Raw genomic sequence first — 18,477 nt, forward strand, 5'->3', positions numbered from 1 at the left:
GTGTGTGTCTGTGAGCAGCATCAGGTCATCATGTGCAACAGTCAGCTGGCAGGTGCCTACTGAGATCCAGAAGACTCCACACAGCTTCCTGCTCCTCTACTGCACTGAAACGTCTGATGCAAAGTCCTTCTCCACTGAGGCCTGCAGTGCTGACATCACAGATCTGGAACCAGGAACTGACTACACTGTGGAGGTCTACGCTGAACTCCAACATGGAGAAAAGAGACGAGTGGGCAAGCAAAGTTTCACAACAGGTAAGAAAGACTTCAACATTGTAACTACATACATTTTCATTATAAAAAGCATATTTTTTTCAAAGACTACAGCCTTGCCAAAAACATTTACGAATTCCCTTTGTTTTCCCAATAGCTTCGCCGCTGACAGTTCTACTGCAGGAGCTAGGTTTGAAAAGTTTCTACCCCGGGAAGCTCACAATCAGCTCAGTCTTGGAGATTGGCAAGGGCAGTGTCACAGATGAACCAACCCATTCACACTCCACACTTGCATGGGTCTTTCTAAAGAGGCTAATGATGACAAATTTGACTGCCAGGTCGGTTAAACTAGACATGTCAGATAATGATGATGATGTTGACCTTTACCAATCAGAACAGTCAGAGTGGGACAGCGATGATGACGAGGAGAAAGTGCCAGTCGGTTACAGACACCCTTTAGGCATCATAAATGCAATTGTGTCTGCTAGATCTGCTATCCTTGACCTGTCAGATGATGATAAGACGTATAAATCAGGCAATGGTTGTGACAGCAATGAGAATAATGCACCAGTCAGTTCCAGGCACCCATTAGACATTATAGTGGCACTCTACCTGTGCTCAGATCCCTTTCTGCAGCAGGAACTTGCTCGTAAAATGTCTCTATGCCAGTTCTCTGTTCCTTTGATTCTGCCAAACTGCGACACCAAACAGATGACGTTCCTGCTTTGGACAGTGAGGGACATTGTGAAGAGATACAGACCACATTCATTACCAGACCCCAAGGGATTTGTAGAGGAGAGATTAGCTGGCTTGGAGCTCCCAATAGTGTCTTTTGTAAGACTGGGTAAGAGCAAAACATCAAAGTCCCACACCTTCAACATGTTACTCAGCAACCCCCAGCAGTACAATGACACATTTTTTCATCGCAACATGGAGTTGGGTGATTCTTTGCGAATGATATCAAACGGCCTGGTGGAAATCAGCTGGTATCTTCCATGTGGGAAAAAGAGCATTGACATCTTCCCAGAGCCAGTGGCTGTGGCCAATTTGAGAGGTGACATCAGTGAATGTGAGACTCAGTACCGTTTCCTTTGTCAGAAGTCCACAGCAGTGTTTGTGTTTGTGAATGATTTGCAGGCGGATTGTGAGGTGCTTTGCAGTCAGCAGGCCAACACAGAACTGTTTCTAGTGTGCAATACAGAGAGCAGCACCTACAAGTACAGGGACTTAAAAGACTGTGCCAAGCGTTTAGGGCTGAGCAAGAAGAATGTAATTCTCAAAGACAAAAAGAATGATGCCAACTTCGTCAAGACACTTCGCTCAGTGGTAGCAGACGTGATAAAAAGTAATCCACAAAAAATGGCCCTGGAGAACATGACCACAGTGGCCAATGACTTAGGAATCCTTTTGGATGAATACTCACCGGAATGCCAGAATGCCAAGAGAAATTCAGACACAATAATTTCACAGATACAAGACATAGAACAGTTCAAAAAGGAGCAACTTCCCTTGCAGGGATATTTCTGGAAGGAGCTGTCAAGCGTGGAGAAGGAGATGTGCACTCTGAAAAAGGCTGAAAATCAGGACATTGAGAAGTATAAAAGTGATCTCAGAATAAAGGAAAGAGAACTCCGAGAGCAGCAAAGACAGCTGGACACATCAGTGGCAATGACCACTTTCATTCAGGCAGTGTCAACGCCAGGGTTAGAGAGAATGTACTTCCTAAAATGGTTGAGGATGAGCCTAGACAGTCTAAGCAGCAAGTCCCACTCAATGCTTAGAGAGCAGTGTAGAGACCAGGAGAGATGCCGGTCATCAAAACAGACAGAGGGATTCCAAGATAAGAAGATGGCAGACAGTTTGTTGGGTATTGAACACTTCTTCCGTGAAATGGGCCAGTTGTACGAATCAGAAACCATCCTTTCAAAAAGTGAAGAATCGGCAAAGCAAATCCTTCCACTATCCAGAATCTGTGCAGAGTTGCTGTTGGAGGGGTTCCCCATTGAGCTAGTGGATGGAGAAGCATCTAACATACCCATAAGATGGATCAAAGATTTACTCACCAAGCTGAATGATCTGGTCCAGCCAAATAATAAAATGGTGGTAGTGACGGTTCTAGGGGTCAAGAAGACGGGCAAGTCCACTCTTCTTAACACCATGTTTGGGGTGCAGTTTGACATCAACGGTGGACGATGCACAAAAGGGGCTTTCATGGTGCTCATTCGACTCAAAGCCGACATGAAGGAAGAGCTGAAATGTGACTTTCTACTGATCATTGACACAGAGGGACTGAAATCTCCAGATCTGACTCAGCGTGATCACAGTAATGAACAAGACAATGAGTTGGCCACGCTAGCAGTTGGAGTCAGTGATGTGATGATTACAAACATCGCAATGGAGAACTTTACGGAAATGAAAGATGTCTTGCAGATTGGGATTCACGCCTTCCTCGCGATGAAGGAAGTTGGCAAGAGACTCAGATGTCTGTTTGTCCACCAAAATGTGGCTGATGTCTCAGCACATAGAGTGAACATGAAGGATCGGAAAATTATGTTGGAGCAGCTGAACGAGATGACACAGGCGGCCTGCAGAATGGAAAACAAAGACAATGACAGAATGTTTACTGATGTGATGATGTACGATCCAGAGACAGATAGTTTTTACGTTCCTGGACTCTGGCAAGGAACCACCCCCATGGCACCAGTAAATGTAGGTTACTGCGAAGCTGTCTACGAGTTAAAACAGCATGTGATTAGTATTCTCAAAGAGTGTGAAACATCTAGAAGCACTGTTAAGGATTTCCACGAGTGGACGGAAAGCCTGTGGAAGGCTGTGAAGTTTGAAAAGTTCATGTTCAACTTCAGACACAGCTTTGTGGCCGATGCTTATAGTAAGATGTGCACCGAATTCAGTAAGTGGGAATGGAAATACAGAAAAGACATTCACTTATGGGTGACAAGAGCTGAAACAAGCATTTCCAACTTTGGGAAATCCTCCAAAACCGGGACATCACAGTCACTTGACATAAAAGGCTTCCTAACTCTTCTTAAACAGGATGCACTGACTGAGCTTGCCAATGGGGAGAGATGCATTCTGGACAAAGTTGCCTCCTACTACAACCAATCAGGCTGCCGTGCTGAGCTCATCAAGCAGTATAGGTCAGACTTTGAGAATAATGCCACATCCTTGAGGAAAGAATTGCACACTTCTGTCAACAATCGCTTAGACCGAGCTGCTTCACTGCGTGAGGGAATGATCAAGCTAGAGTCGAGCAAGAAGAACCTCTTCATTGTAGTGGAGGAACGGGTGCTGAAGCTGATAGAAGATTGCCAGCAGAGTGAATCTCAGAAGTCAGAGCAGGAGTTGAGATCAGATTTTGAAAAGGTATGGGCAGAAACAGCTAATGAGTTTTCCTTCGAAGGACCTCGAAGACAAAATGTTTTGCTATGTGTTCACACACAGATAAGCAGCAGTCTTCATCGAAAAGGACGTTCAGCTGCTGAAGACTTAACTGATGTTGACTTGAATGAGTACGGGATGAAGCCGTTCACAGTCAGTGATGATAGCAGCACACTAGGGCTGGTGGAGAAGGACGGCGATGAGCCTGTCAAGAATCAGTTCCGTAAACGAAGTGCCATTAACGAAGCGCAAACAATGGCAGACATCATCATAGTGGCGTGTGAACAGCTGGTGGTTCAGTACACCTCAAAGGAGGTTGACTATGATGAAACTTACACAACAGATATTTTGAACAAGATAGATGGGGAAATAAAAATGCAACGCCCAAAGTACTTCAAAATAACAGAGGAATTTGAAACATCTTTGACGCTACATGTTTGCGCCAGTGCAGCCAGGGAATTCCAGAAAATGCATGATCGCTTCTTGAAAAGAAATGACTTGCACAGATGCCATGAGGAGAGCAAAGAGAAATATTGGATGGATTTCGAGGATATCTTTCACGAGCGAGACCAGTCTCAGAGGAAAGCTGACGAATTTACATCCTCTTGCCTCAAACCAGCCATAAAGGCATACCTTGCCAAACATCTTGGAGGTGACATCATTGAGGTAATGTTGTCTTCTGAAAAGGCCTTTGGTTTCAATTCCCGTACTTCATTTCAGTTCGCAGTTCTGAAACAACTTCTGGACGAGTCCAACTTCAACGATTATGTGCGTTATGTTCGCTTTTACGAGACGTTTGTCAAAAACTGGATATCTGACCAGATCTCAGTGCTTTGTCCTGAAGACCTGATGTTTAAACTGGAGGACAGGCGTCTTACAGGCATCATGACAAAAATAACAGAAGCCATTTCTGAAGCACAGAAAGATGCAACGACATCAAGCACTGTAACCGACATCATCAACAGCATTTGCACCACTTTGAAAGACCACCTGGCCATCCCAGAAGACACTCTCTTGAACTCTCTGGTTTTTAACACGTCAAAATCGGATCAGTTTATCAAGTGGCTGATCTTATCTGTTCAGGAGCTGCAACTGGACTTACTGATCTCCTTGAAGGACATGCCGATTGGCTCCAAGCTTGACAGTGCGGATATGAAGCCGCAAGACGAGCTGTTCAGGCGAGTGATTGGCTGCGGGCGTCAGTGTCCGTTCTGCATGGCACCGTGTGAGGCGGGCGGGAAAGAGCACGAGACGCATTTTGCCTCGATTCACAGACCGCAGGGGCTCGGAGGCTGGCGGTACGGAGACGGTGACAAACTCGTGAGCGATATCTGCTCCTCTCTTGTAGTCAGCGACGCAGAGTTTCTCAATGATGTAGACGGCCAGTACCACCCGTACGCAAAGTACATGGAAATCTTCCCCGACTGGCACATCCAACCAGACAGCTTCAGAGAAGCTTCGGATTACTGGAAATATGTGATGGCAACATTCAACGAGCAGTTTGCTAAGGAGTACAAGGCTAATCCTGGAGATGTACCCGCAGCATGGAGCGACATTAAAAAGAAAAATGTAGATCAGGTCTTGAAAGAGATTTACAATATGAACTGACTGGCATAGTTTCATCAGATTCATATTCTCCCCAAATGTCAACCATCACAAAATACCAAAATTACAATGTGAGGAAGAATTAGTTATAAACGTGATCTAGAAGCAGTTCATTAATTTTGATGTCACAAGAAGAACAACTACATATAGCAGAGTCAGAATGTGCTTGACTTAAACATACTTTAACTTCCTAACAGATCCTGAAAATTATGTATAGGGCCTAATTTAGGTAATCCCAAATTTATTCGTAGATTTTCGGCAGACTACTTTCACTCGTTCTTGCCAATGGTTTCTAATGTTGGATGGGATGCATGTATAAAGTCATTATCGTCTATATCATAATCATTCATAATCATGTCATAATCTCTTACTTAATTTGTGGGTTGGGTTTAAATTTCCTCTTGTTTGGTGGTGCTGTGTCACAGTGTGCTAGTGCACCCTGTAATACCCTGTCTATGCACGACTACAGTATATGACCTGGGTAATTTCCCAACCCTTTACCAGAGAGAGTAGAGAGAGAGAGGTTCCATTGGCCCATTGTTTCCGGGTTCTACAATTTCTACTGCCCTTTAGGCAGACCTAGGCAGACCTAAGGACTGTTCTATTCAATGCTAGGAGCATTATGACACGCCCCTTAGGGCAGACCGGAACCTGGTCATGTTAGGTGCCCATAGCAACATATTACATTGGCATATCTCACTTAAAGAATCTCTGCCTTTACCATGTATCTCCAGGTTGTTTCCAGTCTCATACTGTTCATTTTATTCTCATACTAATCTCATGCTATTCTTTCCAATAAAGGACCAGAAAGCCTCAGAAATATATTTTAAACTGAACTTCTGTGTGTTTTAATAATAGTGAAAAGAAAAGATTTTGAGACTCAAAGAATATTGTTTTGTTTATTATTTTTCTTTTGGGGATTTTAGGGTTGAGGGTTCAAAGTTCTGATTTTCATTTGAGTTTTTTTATTTGCATTTGGGTTTTGCATTTTAGCTTTATATTCCATACAGTACAAATGCCTATATGTACACATATTGTATATATATATATATATATATATATATATATATATATATATATATATATATATATATATATATATATATATATACACAAAAAGTAGCTATGGACCATTTGCATCTTCTGTACCGTACACTTGATTTAAAATTCATTGTAGATTTCCTCCATGTACGCTCTCTCCCACTCAATTACTGTCAAACTCCCAAACAGTAAAACTCAAACAAAATATGACAATAAACACTCTAGTAAAAATAAAAAAAACTCTGACAAGAGCAAATGTTGTGGACTTTTGTGTATTGGGGCTTTATTGTTTCTCATCACCTCATGGACATTGCCAGTCAACAGTCATGTGTAAAGAAGGGGTGCTACTCGGGATCTAGCCCAAGCTTTTGCTCTTTGGTGTCAAAATGACCTTTTCACAGGGCCATTTTTTAATTAATTAGTAACAAAGTGAATATTTGCTGGAATATCTAAATTTATGAAATGACAAGTGTATGCTTCCCTTTACCTTCAATACAATAGGGTTAAAGCAATACAACACACGGCCTGGCCTAATAGGGAGGTGGTCTTAAGATGAGAGGGTTGCAGGTTTGAATCCCACCCTTACCTCTCCATACACCTTTATTCATGGCTGAAGTGCCCTTAAGCAAGGTATATATACAGCTTTATGTATGCAGCTTTAGATAAAATCGTCAGCTAAGTGTTATGTAATGTAATGTAACATTAGAATTGCAACGGAAACTAAATAAGCCACGTGCTGCCATCCACTGGTGAGTTTCTGAATCACGGCTTCTCGGGGTCACAAACGCTCCTCTGCGATGATTTGTGCATTATGGAATTATTGATAGAACATTTAGGAGGGTGACAAAAACTCCGTTTTCTCAAAAGTGGGAGTGTTTTATCATTCTGTAAGCTAGGTTACAAACCTTGATTATTTGTAAAGTCGGATACAGTTTTATGTTGTGTTAGGCCTCGCCAATATATAGGCCTAACCTCAAATAGCCTAAGCATCAGACAAAGGTTGCAAAGATACAAAGAACTAGCATCATACAGAACATTTCATCCAAGCCTAGGCCTATATTTATAGGCCTATTTTATTAGGATAAACATCTATCTCTCTCTTCTCTCTAACTCACTCTTTGATTTTCTGTTCTCCCCTAATGCTAAAATCATTTTTTCCCGCTCTTGTTCTGTTAGGGTGCGTAAAATGCACGTAGCTCATCCATTCATAACCCATATTTTTACTCCCACTAACCGATGGAATGTGTCGTAGACCTACCCTTACATTGTAGCCCCACCCACCTATCATCAACGCATCCGACTGCACTGCAGCCTTTTCAGACTTTGGATACATTTTAACCGTTACGCTGCGCAGCAAATGCGATATTTCTACTCAAGGTCTATGTTGCTCCGAATATAAGCTATTTTAATATAAGAATCGACGTGGGGAAACTACTGGAGCCTAGTTCTATTTATAGGACACGAATCGAGTGTGCGTAGGCTACATCTCGTGTGCGCGCCCCCAAATCTGTGTCAGACAGATAGGATTCATGAGGCAGTCCGTTGTGTAACAGGAATCTAGCTGGAACCCCGGCGAAATTGTGACATTTTGAAGCACGACTGAAGAATGATCTGATCGGGGAACCGGGTATTTAGTTCTGTAGTACAACATTAGGCTATTGGACTTTCTTCATAGTGGGCCTTCTCGTCTGAACTTGGAACATGGAGCTGGATCGCCGACTGTTGCTTACTCACTGCGCTGCCCACACCCTTTCGGTATTCGCTGGACTTCTAGTGGTGATACCCATTGCGCTGAACGGTTCTGCGTTCAAAGGGAGATGTGCGCTGTTCAGCCAGGGCTTTTGGCGCACAGAGAACCAAACACTGACCGCCGGGGACTCGAACGAGGTGACTCACTTGGTGATCCAACAGTGGGGTCCCTTCGCCGCCTGTCAGTTCGCGACATTCGTCGGCGTGTTCACCGTGTTCTATGGAGCAGCCCAGGGGTGGCGAAGCTTGTTCTACCTCCACGGCAGACACGATGAGTATGTATTGCGCCGTTATAATCAACATGTTAAGTGTTTAGTGCGATGCACGACTTCTTTGGCTGGCTACATTGCATTTGTGGGCTTCATATGACTTCAAACCCGTTATTCAATTGGCACGTATGCCTTTGCGCCTCTTTCTGTTTCAGTACCCTGCTCTCAGCTTTCCTCACACTACTCCTGAGCCTCTGTATGCTGTTCCTGTCCGGTGGGGCGAGTGTCACTCTGTCTTTGGGACTCATGTCCTGGTGTGACGTTGTGACAGAATACGGCTCTCGTCCATACAGGTAAGCTGAACTGTTACAAATAGAACACATAGAAATGATAAATATATAGCCTAATGTATTCAGCTTGAGCTGATAGGCCTATGTCCAAGTTGATCAACTATGCCATTGCATGCCATGACGTGATGTGAATACTGCATTATTGGCATTACTTACAGCAGTGTTTCCCAACCTTTTTTGTCTTGTGTACCCCCTAAGCCTTTTCATTGTGCCATGAGTACCCCCTAACTAATTTTTTCACATCACTTTTTCTATATTGCAGTGTGACTATGCTCCATGCATTGTACCCCCTGCAGTGTCCTCGCGTACCCCTAGTGGTACACATGCCCCTGGTTGGGAAACACTGACTTACTAAAGCATTAGGCAATGGTGCAGGGCACGAATAGCCTGATTATCATCGACTTTCAAATCTCTTCGAGACTTGTAAGACACGCTGAAGGTGTTGTGTCACTAGGAGGGCACGGCCTGGCTAGGGCACGAAGCCACCATGGCAAACTGCAAACATACTGCATTACGCAGTGAGTTGGACACGAATGTAGGCCACTGCAATTCTGCAAAAAAGCACAACTTTTCACAAGGCATTGTCACAAGGCAACGTCATCCATGGTCATATAAATTGCAAGATGTGTTTTTATCATCTACAGCAGGGCTGCCAAACTCATATTGACTGAGGGCCCAAATTAAAATCTGGAATGAGGTCGCATGCCAAATTCAATAATTACTTTTAAAAGTGTACTAAAACCGTGCGTGCATGCACTTAATACCCAAGTTGAATTTCACACGCACCCTTTCCCATCACACTGTATGGTAGCTGAAATGTGTCTGCACATTGGCCTGGACCCACTGATATTCCTGTGACACAGCAAATTTCATGTTCAAATGTTGTTGCACTATACATTAATGGTGTCTACTGTAATACACGTTTGTGTTTGTTAAACGCATGCATTGATTTCGTGGGCTGAATAAAATGACTCCACTGGCCAGATTTGGGCCCTTTTTTTGTTTGATATCCCTGAAGTGCAGCCCTCTGTGTTTTCCTCAGCTGTGCAGAATCTCAGTCCATACCCATGTACCTGGATGTAGACACCACCTCCTTTTACTCAGAGCTCTCCTGTGCACAGGTATGTAGGCCTATTGTGTGTGTGTGTGTGTGTGTGTGTGTGTGTGTGTGTGTGTGTGTGTGTGTGTGTGTGTGTGTGTGTGTGTGTGTGTGTGTTTGTATGTGTGTGTGCGCACAGGCACAGACAAGACAGACAAGCACAACAACTGTGTGTGATGACTGAAATGTGTCTTTTTGTGATAAAATACAGTATACTGTATATCAGGTGTAATTAATCATGTCTGTTTTCTGCTCGTCTGTGTGTGTGCCTGCGTGCACACACATTGCCTGTGTGCGTATGCGTGCCTGTGTGTGTTTGTGTTTGCCTGTGTTTGTCATGTCCATGATTCTGTTGCTAACTTCATTTGTATTTGTATATGTATTTTGTGATGAAAGATACAGATATATGTAGGCCTACTGTATGATGTATGATGACTTATCATATCAGACTATTTCTTCTCCACGTTCATTGTTCTCCTTCGATTAGGTTGCAATTCCCACCGGAAACTGCTGTGTTGTGATTTCATTTGTTTTCTCTTAAAGCATCAAAGTTGCCTTTGTGTGTGCCTCTGTGTTCTGTTCTGTGTGGTCCGTCCTGAGCCCTTGCCTGAAGCTCAGGCCTCCAAATAACTTTGTACAAAGTAAGAGGCAATGTCCGGCTCCAGCAGACATCCAGGCCAATCGTTGGTCTGACTTTGGTCTGACTTTGCTGTTATCCATTAGTCTCTTTGCCAGCTTCAAATGCATTAACCTCTTCCTGCACATGGATATTTTTGTAAGTGCATCCGGTAGCCTCTTACTGCAGATGGGGTTGCCGGCGGGCTTATTCACTACTTGCTGAAAATACTTAACTACATCATAACAATGTTGCTATGACACTACAGAGAGCCTTAGCAACATATTAACAGACATAACCAGAGATTCTTTAAGTATAGGGATATGCCAACATAATAGGTTTCTATGGGCACCTAATGTGACCAGGTTCCGGTCTGCCTAAAGGGGCGTGTCATAATACTCCTAGCATTAAATAGAACAGTCCTTAGGTCTGCCTAGGTCTGCCTAAAGGGGGATTTCCCCCCCAATAATAGAACCAGGAAACAATGGGCCAATGGAACCTCTCTCTCTACTCTCTCTGACATAACCATTACAATTTTGGTGACAGTAGGGTTATAACATAGGCTCTGTGCTAAGGGGTTAAGGCCTTTGTTTACATGTAAATAGAGTTCTAGGTCCCTAAAACACACGTCACAATGATGATCAACATGCCGTGTAACCGAGATCAAAATATGAGAACGAATTAAAAAAAATATCTGCACATGTGTAATCAAGGTCTTAAAGTCACAGACTTGGTTATTACCATTTAATACAACCTTGTAATAGTGGCTCTTTATGAGCAGAATTGCATTATTACCTTATGTAGGCCTATAGTGTAGTACAGTGTAAGGCAGAGAGGGCCAAAGTAAAAGTAGGCTACCAGTAAATTTATGGCGTAAGTAGCACATGGTGTTACATAGCGGTTACACCAGTAATTCCATTGCACCTAATGAGGTGGCTAGATGTTGTTGTTACTGAAAAATAAAATCAAAACTCCCAAATTTGATCCAGTCAGCGCAGATTCGGGCACATCGCTCTAGCACCTGCCGATCAGTTACTCCGTGAAGTTACTTGTGCTGGAAGGAAACTAGGGCAGGTTTTGTTTTTTCACTTCTACTTTTACTTTGACTACCTCTGATGTTAGGAAGTTTTCTTTTCAATCAATAATGAACCGTTCTACGCATTTTGAGGCTATAGTGTTTCCTGCAGAGATGGTTGTTGTTGTCAAATGGATTTGCCTCTTAAAACACTTAGTGTACATTCCATAAAATATGTATGCAGTGGTCCATTATATTGCTGGGTTAGCAGGCAAGCAGAGCCATCATCAAAAGTCGAACTTAGCCTCTGTGATCTAGATATGAGTAGCCTTAAAATGTGTACTGTTCCGCAAGTGGAACACTATTCACTATTGGTTGAGAAAATGTAAGTTCCACAGTAGTACACTACCGTGAGATTACACAGAGCCCTAATCCATACATTTTGACTTGGTCATTGCCATTCTGATATCAACAAACTTATAGTAAGGAAATTATAGTGACGTAATCAACACGGTTTGCCTGGTGAAACCTCCAAAACATTAACTTTCAGCCTACAGTCAGAGATTGTTTATTCAACTGACTGTTTTTGAAGCTGAACATATACAATAATATATTACGCAACTCACAATTTATGAACTTCAAGTCCTTACATAAGATTGCCCACTCATGCTTTGCTTTTATGGATCTTCTAATCTAATGTCACAGTAAGGGTTTTTTATCTAAACGTTTTCTCAGCCAATATTTTGTGCGTTTACATTATTGTTCTGTTGCTGTCAAGGTATTGAGAATCATACTGTATACATACATTCATAGGTATACACATATACAGTACATATGATGATCTTGTGTTTCGATTTTTTATTTACCTTTTATTTTATTTTTGTGAAGCTGTCTTTCTGCTCCCCTCCAACTCTTCATCTGTTTGTGCTTTCTGTTTGTCTTGGGATGTCTTGTACAGTATATGTTGCCTATGTCTGCTGAAGTTTTTTAGAGTTATATCTCAATGTTATAATTTTATAATGTGGAGGCATGGGATTTTTTCCTCTCACCTCACTTAACGTTATGCTGCACTGAGTCTAATTTCTGGGTGTGCCGTCCTGAGCGGCAGCAAGATACCCTCATTTCCCTTTGGGTATTAATAAAGTTAGACTTCTCTACTCAATTGAACTCCTGCTGTGTTGTTGTTGTTGTTGTTGTTGTTGTTGTTGCTGTTGTTGCTGTTAGTAGCAGTAGTAGTAGCAGTAGCAGCAGCCGCAGTTGTAGTAGTAGTAGTATAAATGAAGTGCATTATTGTCAATTATTAACAATTAGCTAATTAACTATTAAAATTAATAAAGTTATAATGGTGTTGATGCTGATGATGGTGATTCACATTATTAATAGTAGTATTATTATATCCCTTTCAAGGAGCTCTGTGGAGTGTGTGACAGACCTGCGGCTGATGATGATGATGATGATGATGATGAAGATGACGATTATTATTATATTATTATTATTATTATTATTAATAATAATAATATTGTTATTTCCTTTTCAGGGTGCTCTGTGGTGGGTGATGATGGTTGATGGTTGATCACTAATATTATCAATTTTGTTATTTCCCCCCTCAGGGAGCGCTGTGGTGTGTGACGGGGCTGTGGCTGGTCCACGTGGTGCTCTCCTTCCTGCGTCTGTACCACTCCCACAGCCAGCACATGACGGGGCCGTGCCTGCCCAAGGAGAGGGAGCTTCTGCTGGGACAGGCCTACTGCGACTGCGCCTTCATCCAGCACGCCCAGCTCACGCTGCAGCCCGCACACTTCTCAGATGCGCCTTCTGTTGTGGTCTAGTCATTCAGTCCATACTCACGTTTCCCTATACTTCCCTAATACACCTCTCCCAGACCCCTATTGTAGTGGTCTAGTCACAGACCTCTCCCAGACGCCTACTGTACTGCTCTAGTCATCTAGGTCAGTGTTTCCCAACCATTTTTGTCCTGGGTACCCCCTAAGCCATTTTGTCATATGACATGTACCCCCTCGCCCTCACTCATGTTCTGTTGCTCTATCCCAATGTGACTACAGTCAATGTATTTGTTATTATTACATATTTCCGTGTACCCCCTGAGGTGTGCTCGCGTACCCCCAGTGGTACACGTACCCCTGGTTGGGAAACACTGGTCTAGGGCTGTCCCTAACGATTATTTTTCTCCCGATTATTCTATCAACTATTTTTTTCGAATAGTCGCGATTATTTTTTATTTTTTTTGGAAGGCAAAAACTGTGATATGCCACTTAATTTTGACCTGAAAAATAATAGACAAATAAAGCAGAGTGCACCTAGGGCCTATTAGGACAATGATTTCTAAAAAAGGGGACATTTTATAAATTAGTCACAGACTAATAAATACAGGCCTAATATATCTATTTGTTTCAGTTCAAATCACTTATTCACTTAGCGTAAATGCAAAACAATGAGTATAGTATGACATTGGCGCATGGAGAAACTATAGGCCTAGGCCTGCATTTCAGCCACTTATATTTTGACAAACAAGGCTACATAAGATTTTACCCATGACATGTGTATATATAATAGTAGTACATTGTCATTTATATTTTAAAAATACAGTACAGTGAATCATTTATGTTTACAACACAGTTTCATTCGTCCCTCATGCAGGGGTCTATGTAATGAAAAAAATAATAAAACAAAATAGGAGCAGAGATAAGAATTTAAGAGCACTGTGAAATTGTTAACGCATAGACAAAAAGGGTCTAAGAGGGTAGGCTATGCCTTTTCCCCCACACAGGCGCACACATTCTACATGAGGGGTGCTGGTCACAATTCCTCCCATTAAAAGGGCTGAACAACATATTACACATGTATGTCTATATTAGCATTCATTATTTCTATATGCAGCCCGATGTCTCCTCTGCTGTGTCAATTAAAACTGTCCCTTCTCTGACGGTTTTTTATATCGCTCCCAAACCCAAGTTAACTACTACAACTTGACTAGACTTGTGATCCCTGTCTTTCAAGCACTTGTGGTTTTCTCTATAGGATGCATTTACTCCAGGAGGAAAATGCTAAGGAAATCGTAATTCAAATTGTTTTTAACAAAAACGGAAATCGTAAAAAAAAAAAGAAAAAAAAAAAAAAAAAATTTTTTTTTTTTTTTTTTGCGCAAATCATGCAATCGACGGTATGTTGAACACTTCGATTTATTTACGCAATCGACGTAATCGATTACGTCGAATCGTCGGGACAGCCCTACACTGATCCAGTGCATATTCACCTCTCCCTACCTCTCTTCACCTCTTCCCTATCGACATCTATCATCCCCATCGTGTCATGCTGTAGCTGGTACACCTTTCACAGATGCCTATCGTACTCATCTAGTCATACACCTCTCTCTCACATGCCTTCATAATACTGTACTCTTCTCCCACATGCCAAGCACAACCTGCTGCTCGTACACCTCTCCCATGTGCCTACTGTCCTCGTCTAGTCAAACACCCCATACACACTCTTTATTGCCTAGTCATTCTCATTTCATTTTTCTTAGTAAACACATTTTGGGCATGCACCCTTCAGCAGATGTCCTCTGACAAATGGGTTGAAGCCATGCACAAAATGTTTGAACTGAATTGAAAAACACAAACCTTTTTATGTGGACAGTTTATTGTTGAGGATTTGTACTGCCTCTTTTTTGGGGACGGGGGGTGGGGTGTGTGCAGCACCCAAACTGGTTGAGGTGGATGTCTGAGGTTTTCTGGCTTCACGCTGGTGATGCATGATGGAAGAGAAAGCAGCAAAAGCAAAGTTGAGTCCACTCTGACAGAACAGCAGTCTACACATGCTGGTGACTTAAATTGAAATAGACATGTGAAGTGTATTATCCCTTTCATGTAAAATCCACTCCTCATTTGCCGAGAAATGGGTGTTCAACATACTTTTTATTATTACCGTTTTTTGCCTGGCTTCACCACTCGAGTTGGTTCAATTTGCCTGCATGACCAGTAGAATGCCAAAGGTACAATGTGCCAGGACGGGACACATTCAGCTCTTTACTCTCGCACCTAAGAACACATTATTATAATTGTCTGTTTTCTGAAAGACACTGAATTTAGAAGTTTGTCCATTTTACACTTGTGATGCACTGTGTGACTGATTTTGTCTTGCAAACGACAAGAACATTGTTTCGTTAACTGATGTGTAGCACTTGAAAACATGTTCTTTAAATGTATGACTTCTGTGCAACTATTCCCAAATGAAGGATGAAGGGTCTTGGCCAAATGGTACCGGTTCCTGTAAACATCCTGAAAACAGTCTCAAATCAGAGGCATGCTCTTCTGATGTGACTTTAATGCAACCTAAGATGGTATTTTTGCTTTCTTAGCTAGTGGAAGAAAACTATAGTAGTTGTAGAAGTAGGCTATCAAGTAGCAAGATCCAAGTAGCTGTCCTCCTAACATGGTATGAAGGGGTTTTTAATGTATGACGTTGTCTGTGTAGAGCCAAACAACTCCAGGGGAAGGTCACTTGGGGTTTGCTCTAAGTGGTACTAATGTGCTTGAGTGCCTGTAGCTGGGGAGAATGGGAGACTGTCTACAGGATTCTAAGTAAAAGATTCCCTGCAAGGACATATGATCCCGGACCCCCAGACCCTGGTAGGCAGTGTTGCCAGATTGGGCAGTTACCCGCCCAATTGGGCTGCTTGGGATGGCCGTATGTGGGGGAAAAAAACAGGGAAAAAATGGCCATTTGGCGTTTTTCTCTGCAGTTTTGTGCCCATAGAAACCAATGGAATTTGTTGAAATTGGGCGGAGTTTAGCGCATTTTGGCGGTTTTTGAGAACCTTTTGGGCGGGATTTGATCAGACACATCTAGCAACACTGCGGGTAGGGCATTGACACACAGACAACTGATAAGAAAACACCGGAATTGAAAATATGCTGGATTTCAGTATAGTATATCGATATGTAAGAATATGGTTATTTATGAATGTGTATGTTTTGTGTTGGTTTATACAGGTTGTTATTTATCAATTCTCTTGAAATGCTTTCTTAATTGTTTACAATGTGAATAAATCATAAACTGCAAGGATTTAAGCATTAATCGTCAGTGGCGTTTATTTCTTTTTGCGGATGATGCTGATTATATTGTGAAAGAACAAAAACCTTTAAGTTGTCATAATACAAGGCAATAGTCTATTAGGGCCTATGCATTAATGATGCACATTATTCACATGCATGTCATATGGCCAAGTTATCAAGGCCTACACACTCAAACAGCAATAAAGTCTCCTTACCAGTATTGTAGTGCTGAAATAATTAGTGGGATTTGAAATGCAAAGCTTTTTAAATCTATTGTTTAAATGTCATTCAAAAGTGCATTTTCTTGCACTCTTCTTCTTGTAGTGGAAAGAGAAGAAGTCAGCACACTGTAGCTCCACTTTGAAAATGTACAGTATTCAGGTCAATTCATTTTCTTGCATACATGATCTTCATAACATCTTCATGTTGTACTAATCAAATTGTTTGCCAGTATCTTCTGTACTCTGATGGCTATAAGCCACAAATAACAGCTTTGGACAGCTGCGGTGGTAGTAGAACATTACACAGCCTAAATATAGACTGAGCCTACTTGGGATGGCATCTGGCATGCACAGATGTTTGCCTGTGTGAAAATGTGATTAAAATATGCCAAGATGTTCCAAGATAGAAATGTCCCTAGTAGGACATAGCACATTCTGCAAACTGAAAAAAAAATGTTTTTCTGTTAACCCATTTTTCATTTTTGTTGTTGGGGGCTTTAAGCAATGCTGCACATTGAACGTTTGCATAAAGCTTAAAACGAAGAAAAATGCACTGTTCTGTGTAAGAGTTTCATACAGTTTCACTTTAATTTCAGAAACACTGGGTTGATAGTTTTTTTCTGGAAAGAGGGCATGTATCTTTTAGTAAGGCGATTACTGTAGATTGACATCGGTGTTCCAAATGACACTTATCGTCTCGGGCCCAGGGAAATAGGGGGCCCAGAATTGCGTCCCCATTACATTGTATGTATTGGGTAGGGGGCGTTCCTGGTCTCAAGCTCAAGCTTGTGTTCATGAGTGGAGAGAGGCAATGCAGCCTTCGTGTCTATGGTACATAGTGCCGCAGCAGAACTGTTTACAGCCATTTATTTTAGACCAGTCTTTCGTGTTTGTCACCAATGCGAGGCATAAACTATGTTGTTGAAACTGCCGAACTAAATGAATAACTAGCTTAAAGAAACTATCCACCTGTATCACTAGACTATATGATGACCACAGAGGCAATGGCTTGTTTCTCCTCTCCTTGTGCTCCTCTACAAGTTGGCTTGCAGTAAAACGTGCAGACAATGTTATGTTCACATTAATGATTATGATTTCAGAAATGGTAAAGTTCACATCCAGATTCAACAAACGACTCCACTGAATCCCATCTGTATGATATTGTGGAGGGCCCCACCACAACCACATTACCCTCCCATGGGTAAAGTCACAGGTCTATGCTAGTCTGTCCGGTCTATAAAATTGACAACTGGGATAATGATCACGACACATGTTACTGGAAAGAAAACTGGATGAGGTTTAATGTATGGCATAGCTCTAAGGATACAGTTGTCAAAAACATTGAACAAGTCAACACAACACAGCACACTACACTACACAACACAACACACGATGGACTGATGCATTAGAACCAGTGGAAGTGCCTAATTGTATGATGCATCATTTACAATGCATGAACAGTTGAAATGAAGGGGTGCTAGGTCCTCTGTCATGGACATTGGTGCTACGAGGGATGGGAATCGTTAAGGATTTCATGATTCCAAGTCAAGTCAAGTCAAGTCAAGTCAAGTTTTATTGTCAATTTATTTACATGCACTGGTCATACAAAGAATTTGAAATTACGTTTCTTGCTCTCCCATGCAGACATAGACTAATCTAGGTAAGGACATAGACAGTATAGACATAGACAGTACTCATACATTCCGGTTCCCTTATCAATTCTTCGAAACGATTTGCTTCCTTTGTGGAAATTAAATAAACTATTAATTATTGATATAGACGGGTTTTCATAGACCAATTATAATCAAAATTTGCATATGTAGCCTACCAGCTGTACCCACCAGAGGACAACAGTGTGCCAAGTTTATACAGACGTCAAAGAAAAG

At 41.9% G+C, this 18,477-nt stretch overlaps 2 protein-coding genes across 2 annotated transcripts; both read left to right on the plus strand.

Annotated features, from left to right (window-relative positions):
- Positions 1-382: 382 nt before the first annotated feature.
- On the plus strand, positions 383-5,751 carry LOC134439724 (interferon-induced very large GTPase 1-like). Its single transcript, XM_063189629.1, has one exon. The coding sequence runs from the start codon at positions 528-530 to the stop codon at positions 5,217-5,219; it is 4,692 nt and encodes a 1,563-aa protein (XP_063045699.1). The 5' UTR covers positions 383-527; the 3' UTR covers positions 5,220-5,751.
- A 1,814-nt stretch (positions 5,752-7,565) lies between these two features.
- Positions 7,566-13,194, plus strand: zgc:153018 (Transmembrane protein 179-like). Its single transcript, XM_063189671.1, has 4 exons — positions 7,566-8,281; positions 8,431-8,568; positions 9,608-9,686; positions 12,906-13,194. The coding sequence occupies exons 1-4, from the start codon at positions 7,959-7,961 to the stop codon at positions 13,122-13,124; spliced, it is 759 nt and encodes a 252-aa protein (XP_063045741.1). The 5' UTR covers positions 7,566-7,958; the 3' UTR covers positions 13,125-13,194.
- The last annotated feature ends 5,283 nt before the right edge of the window (positions 13,195-18,477 follow it).

This window comes from Engraulis encrasicolus, chromosome 23 (genome assembly GCF_034702125.1).
Source record: "Engraulis encrasicolus isolate BLACKSEA-1 chromosome 23, IST_EnEncr_1.0, whole genome shotgun sequence".
Taxonomy (NCBI): Eukaryota; Metazoa; Chordata; class Actinopteri; order Clupeiformes; family Engraulidae; genus Engraulis; species Engraulis encrasicolus.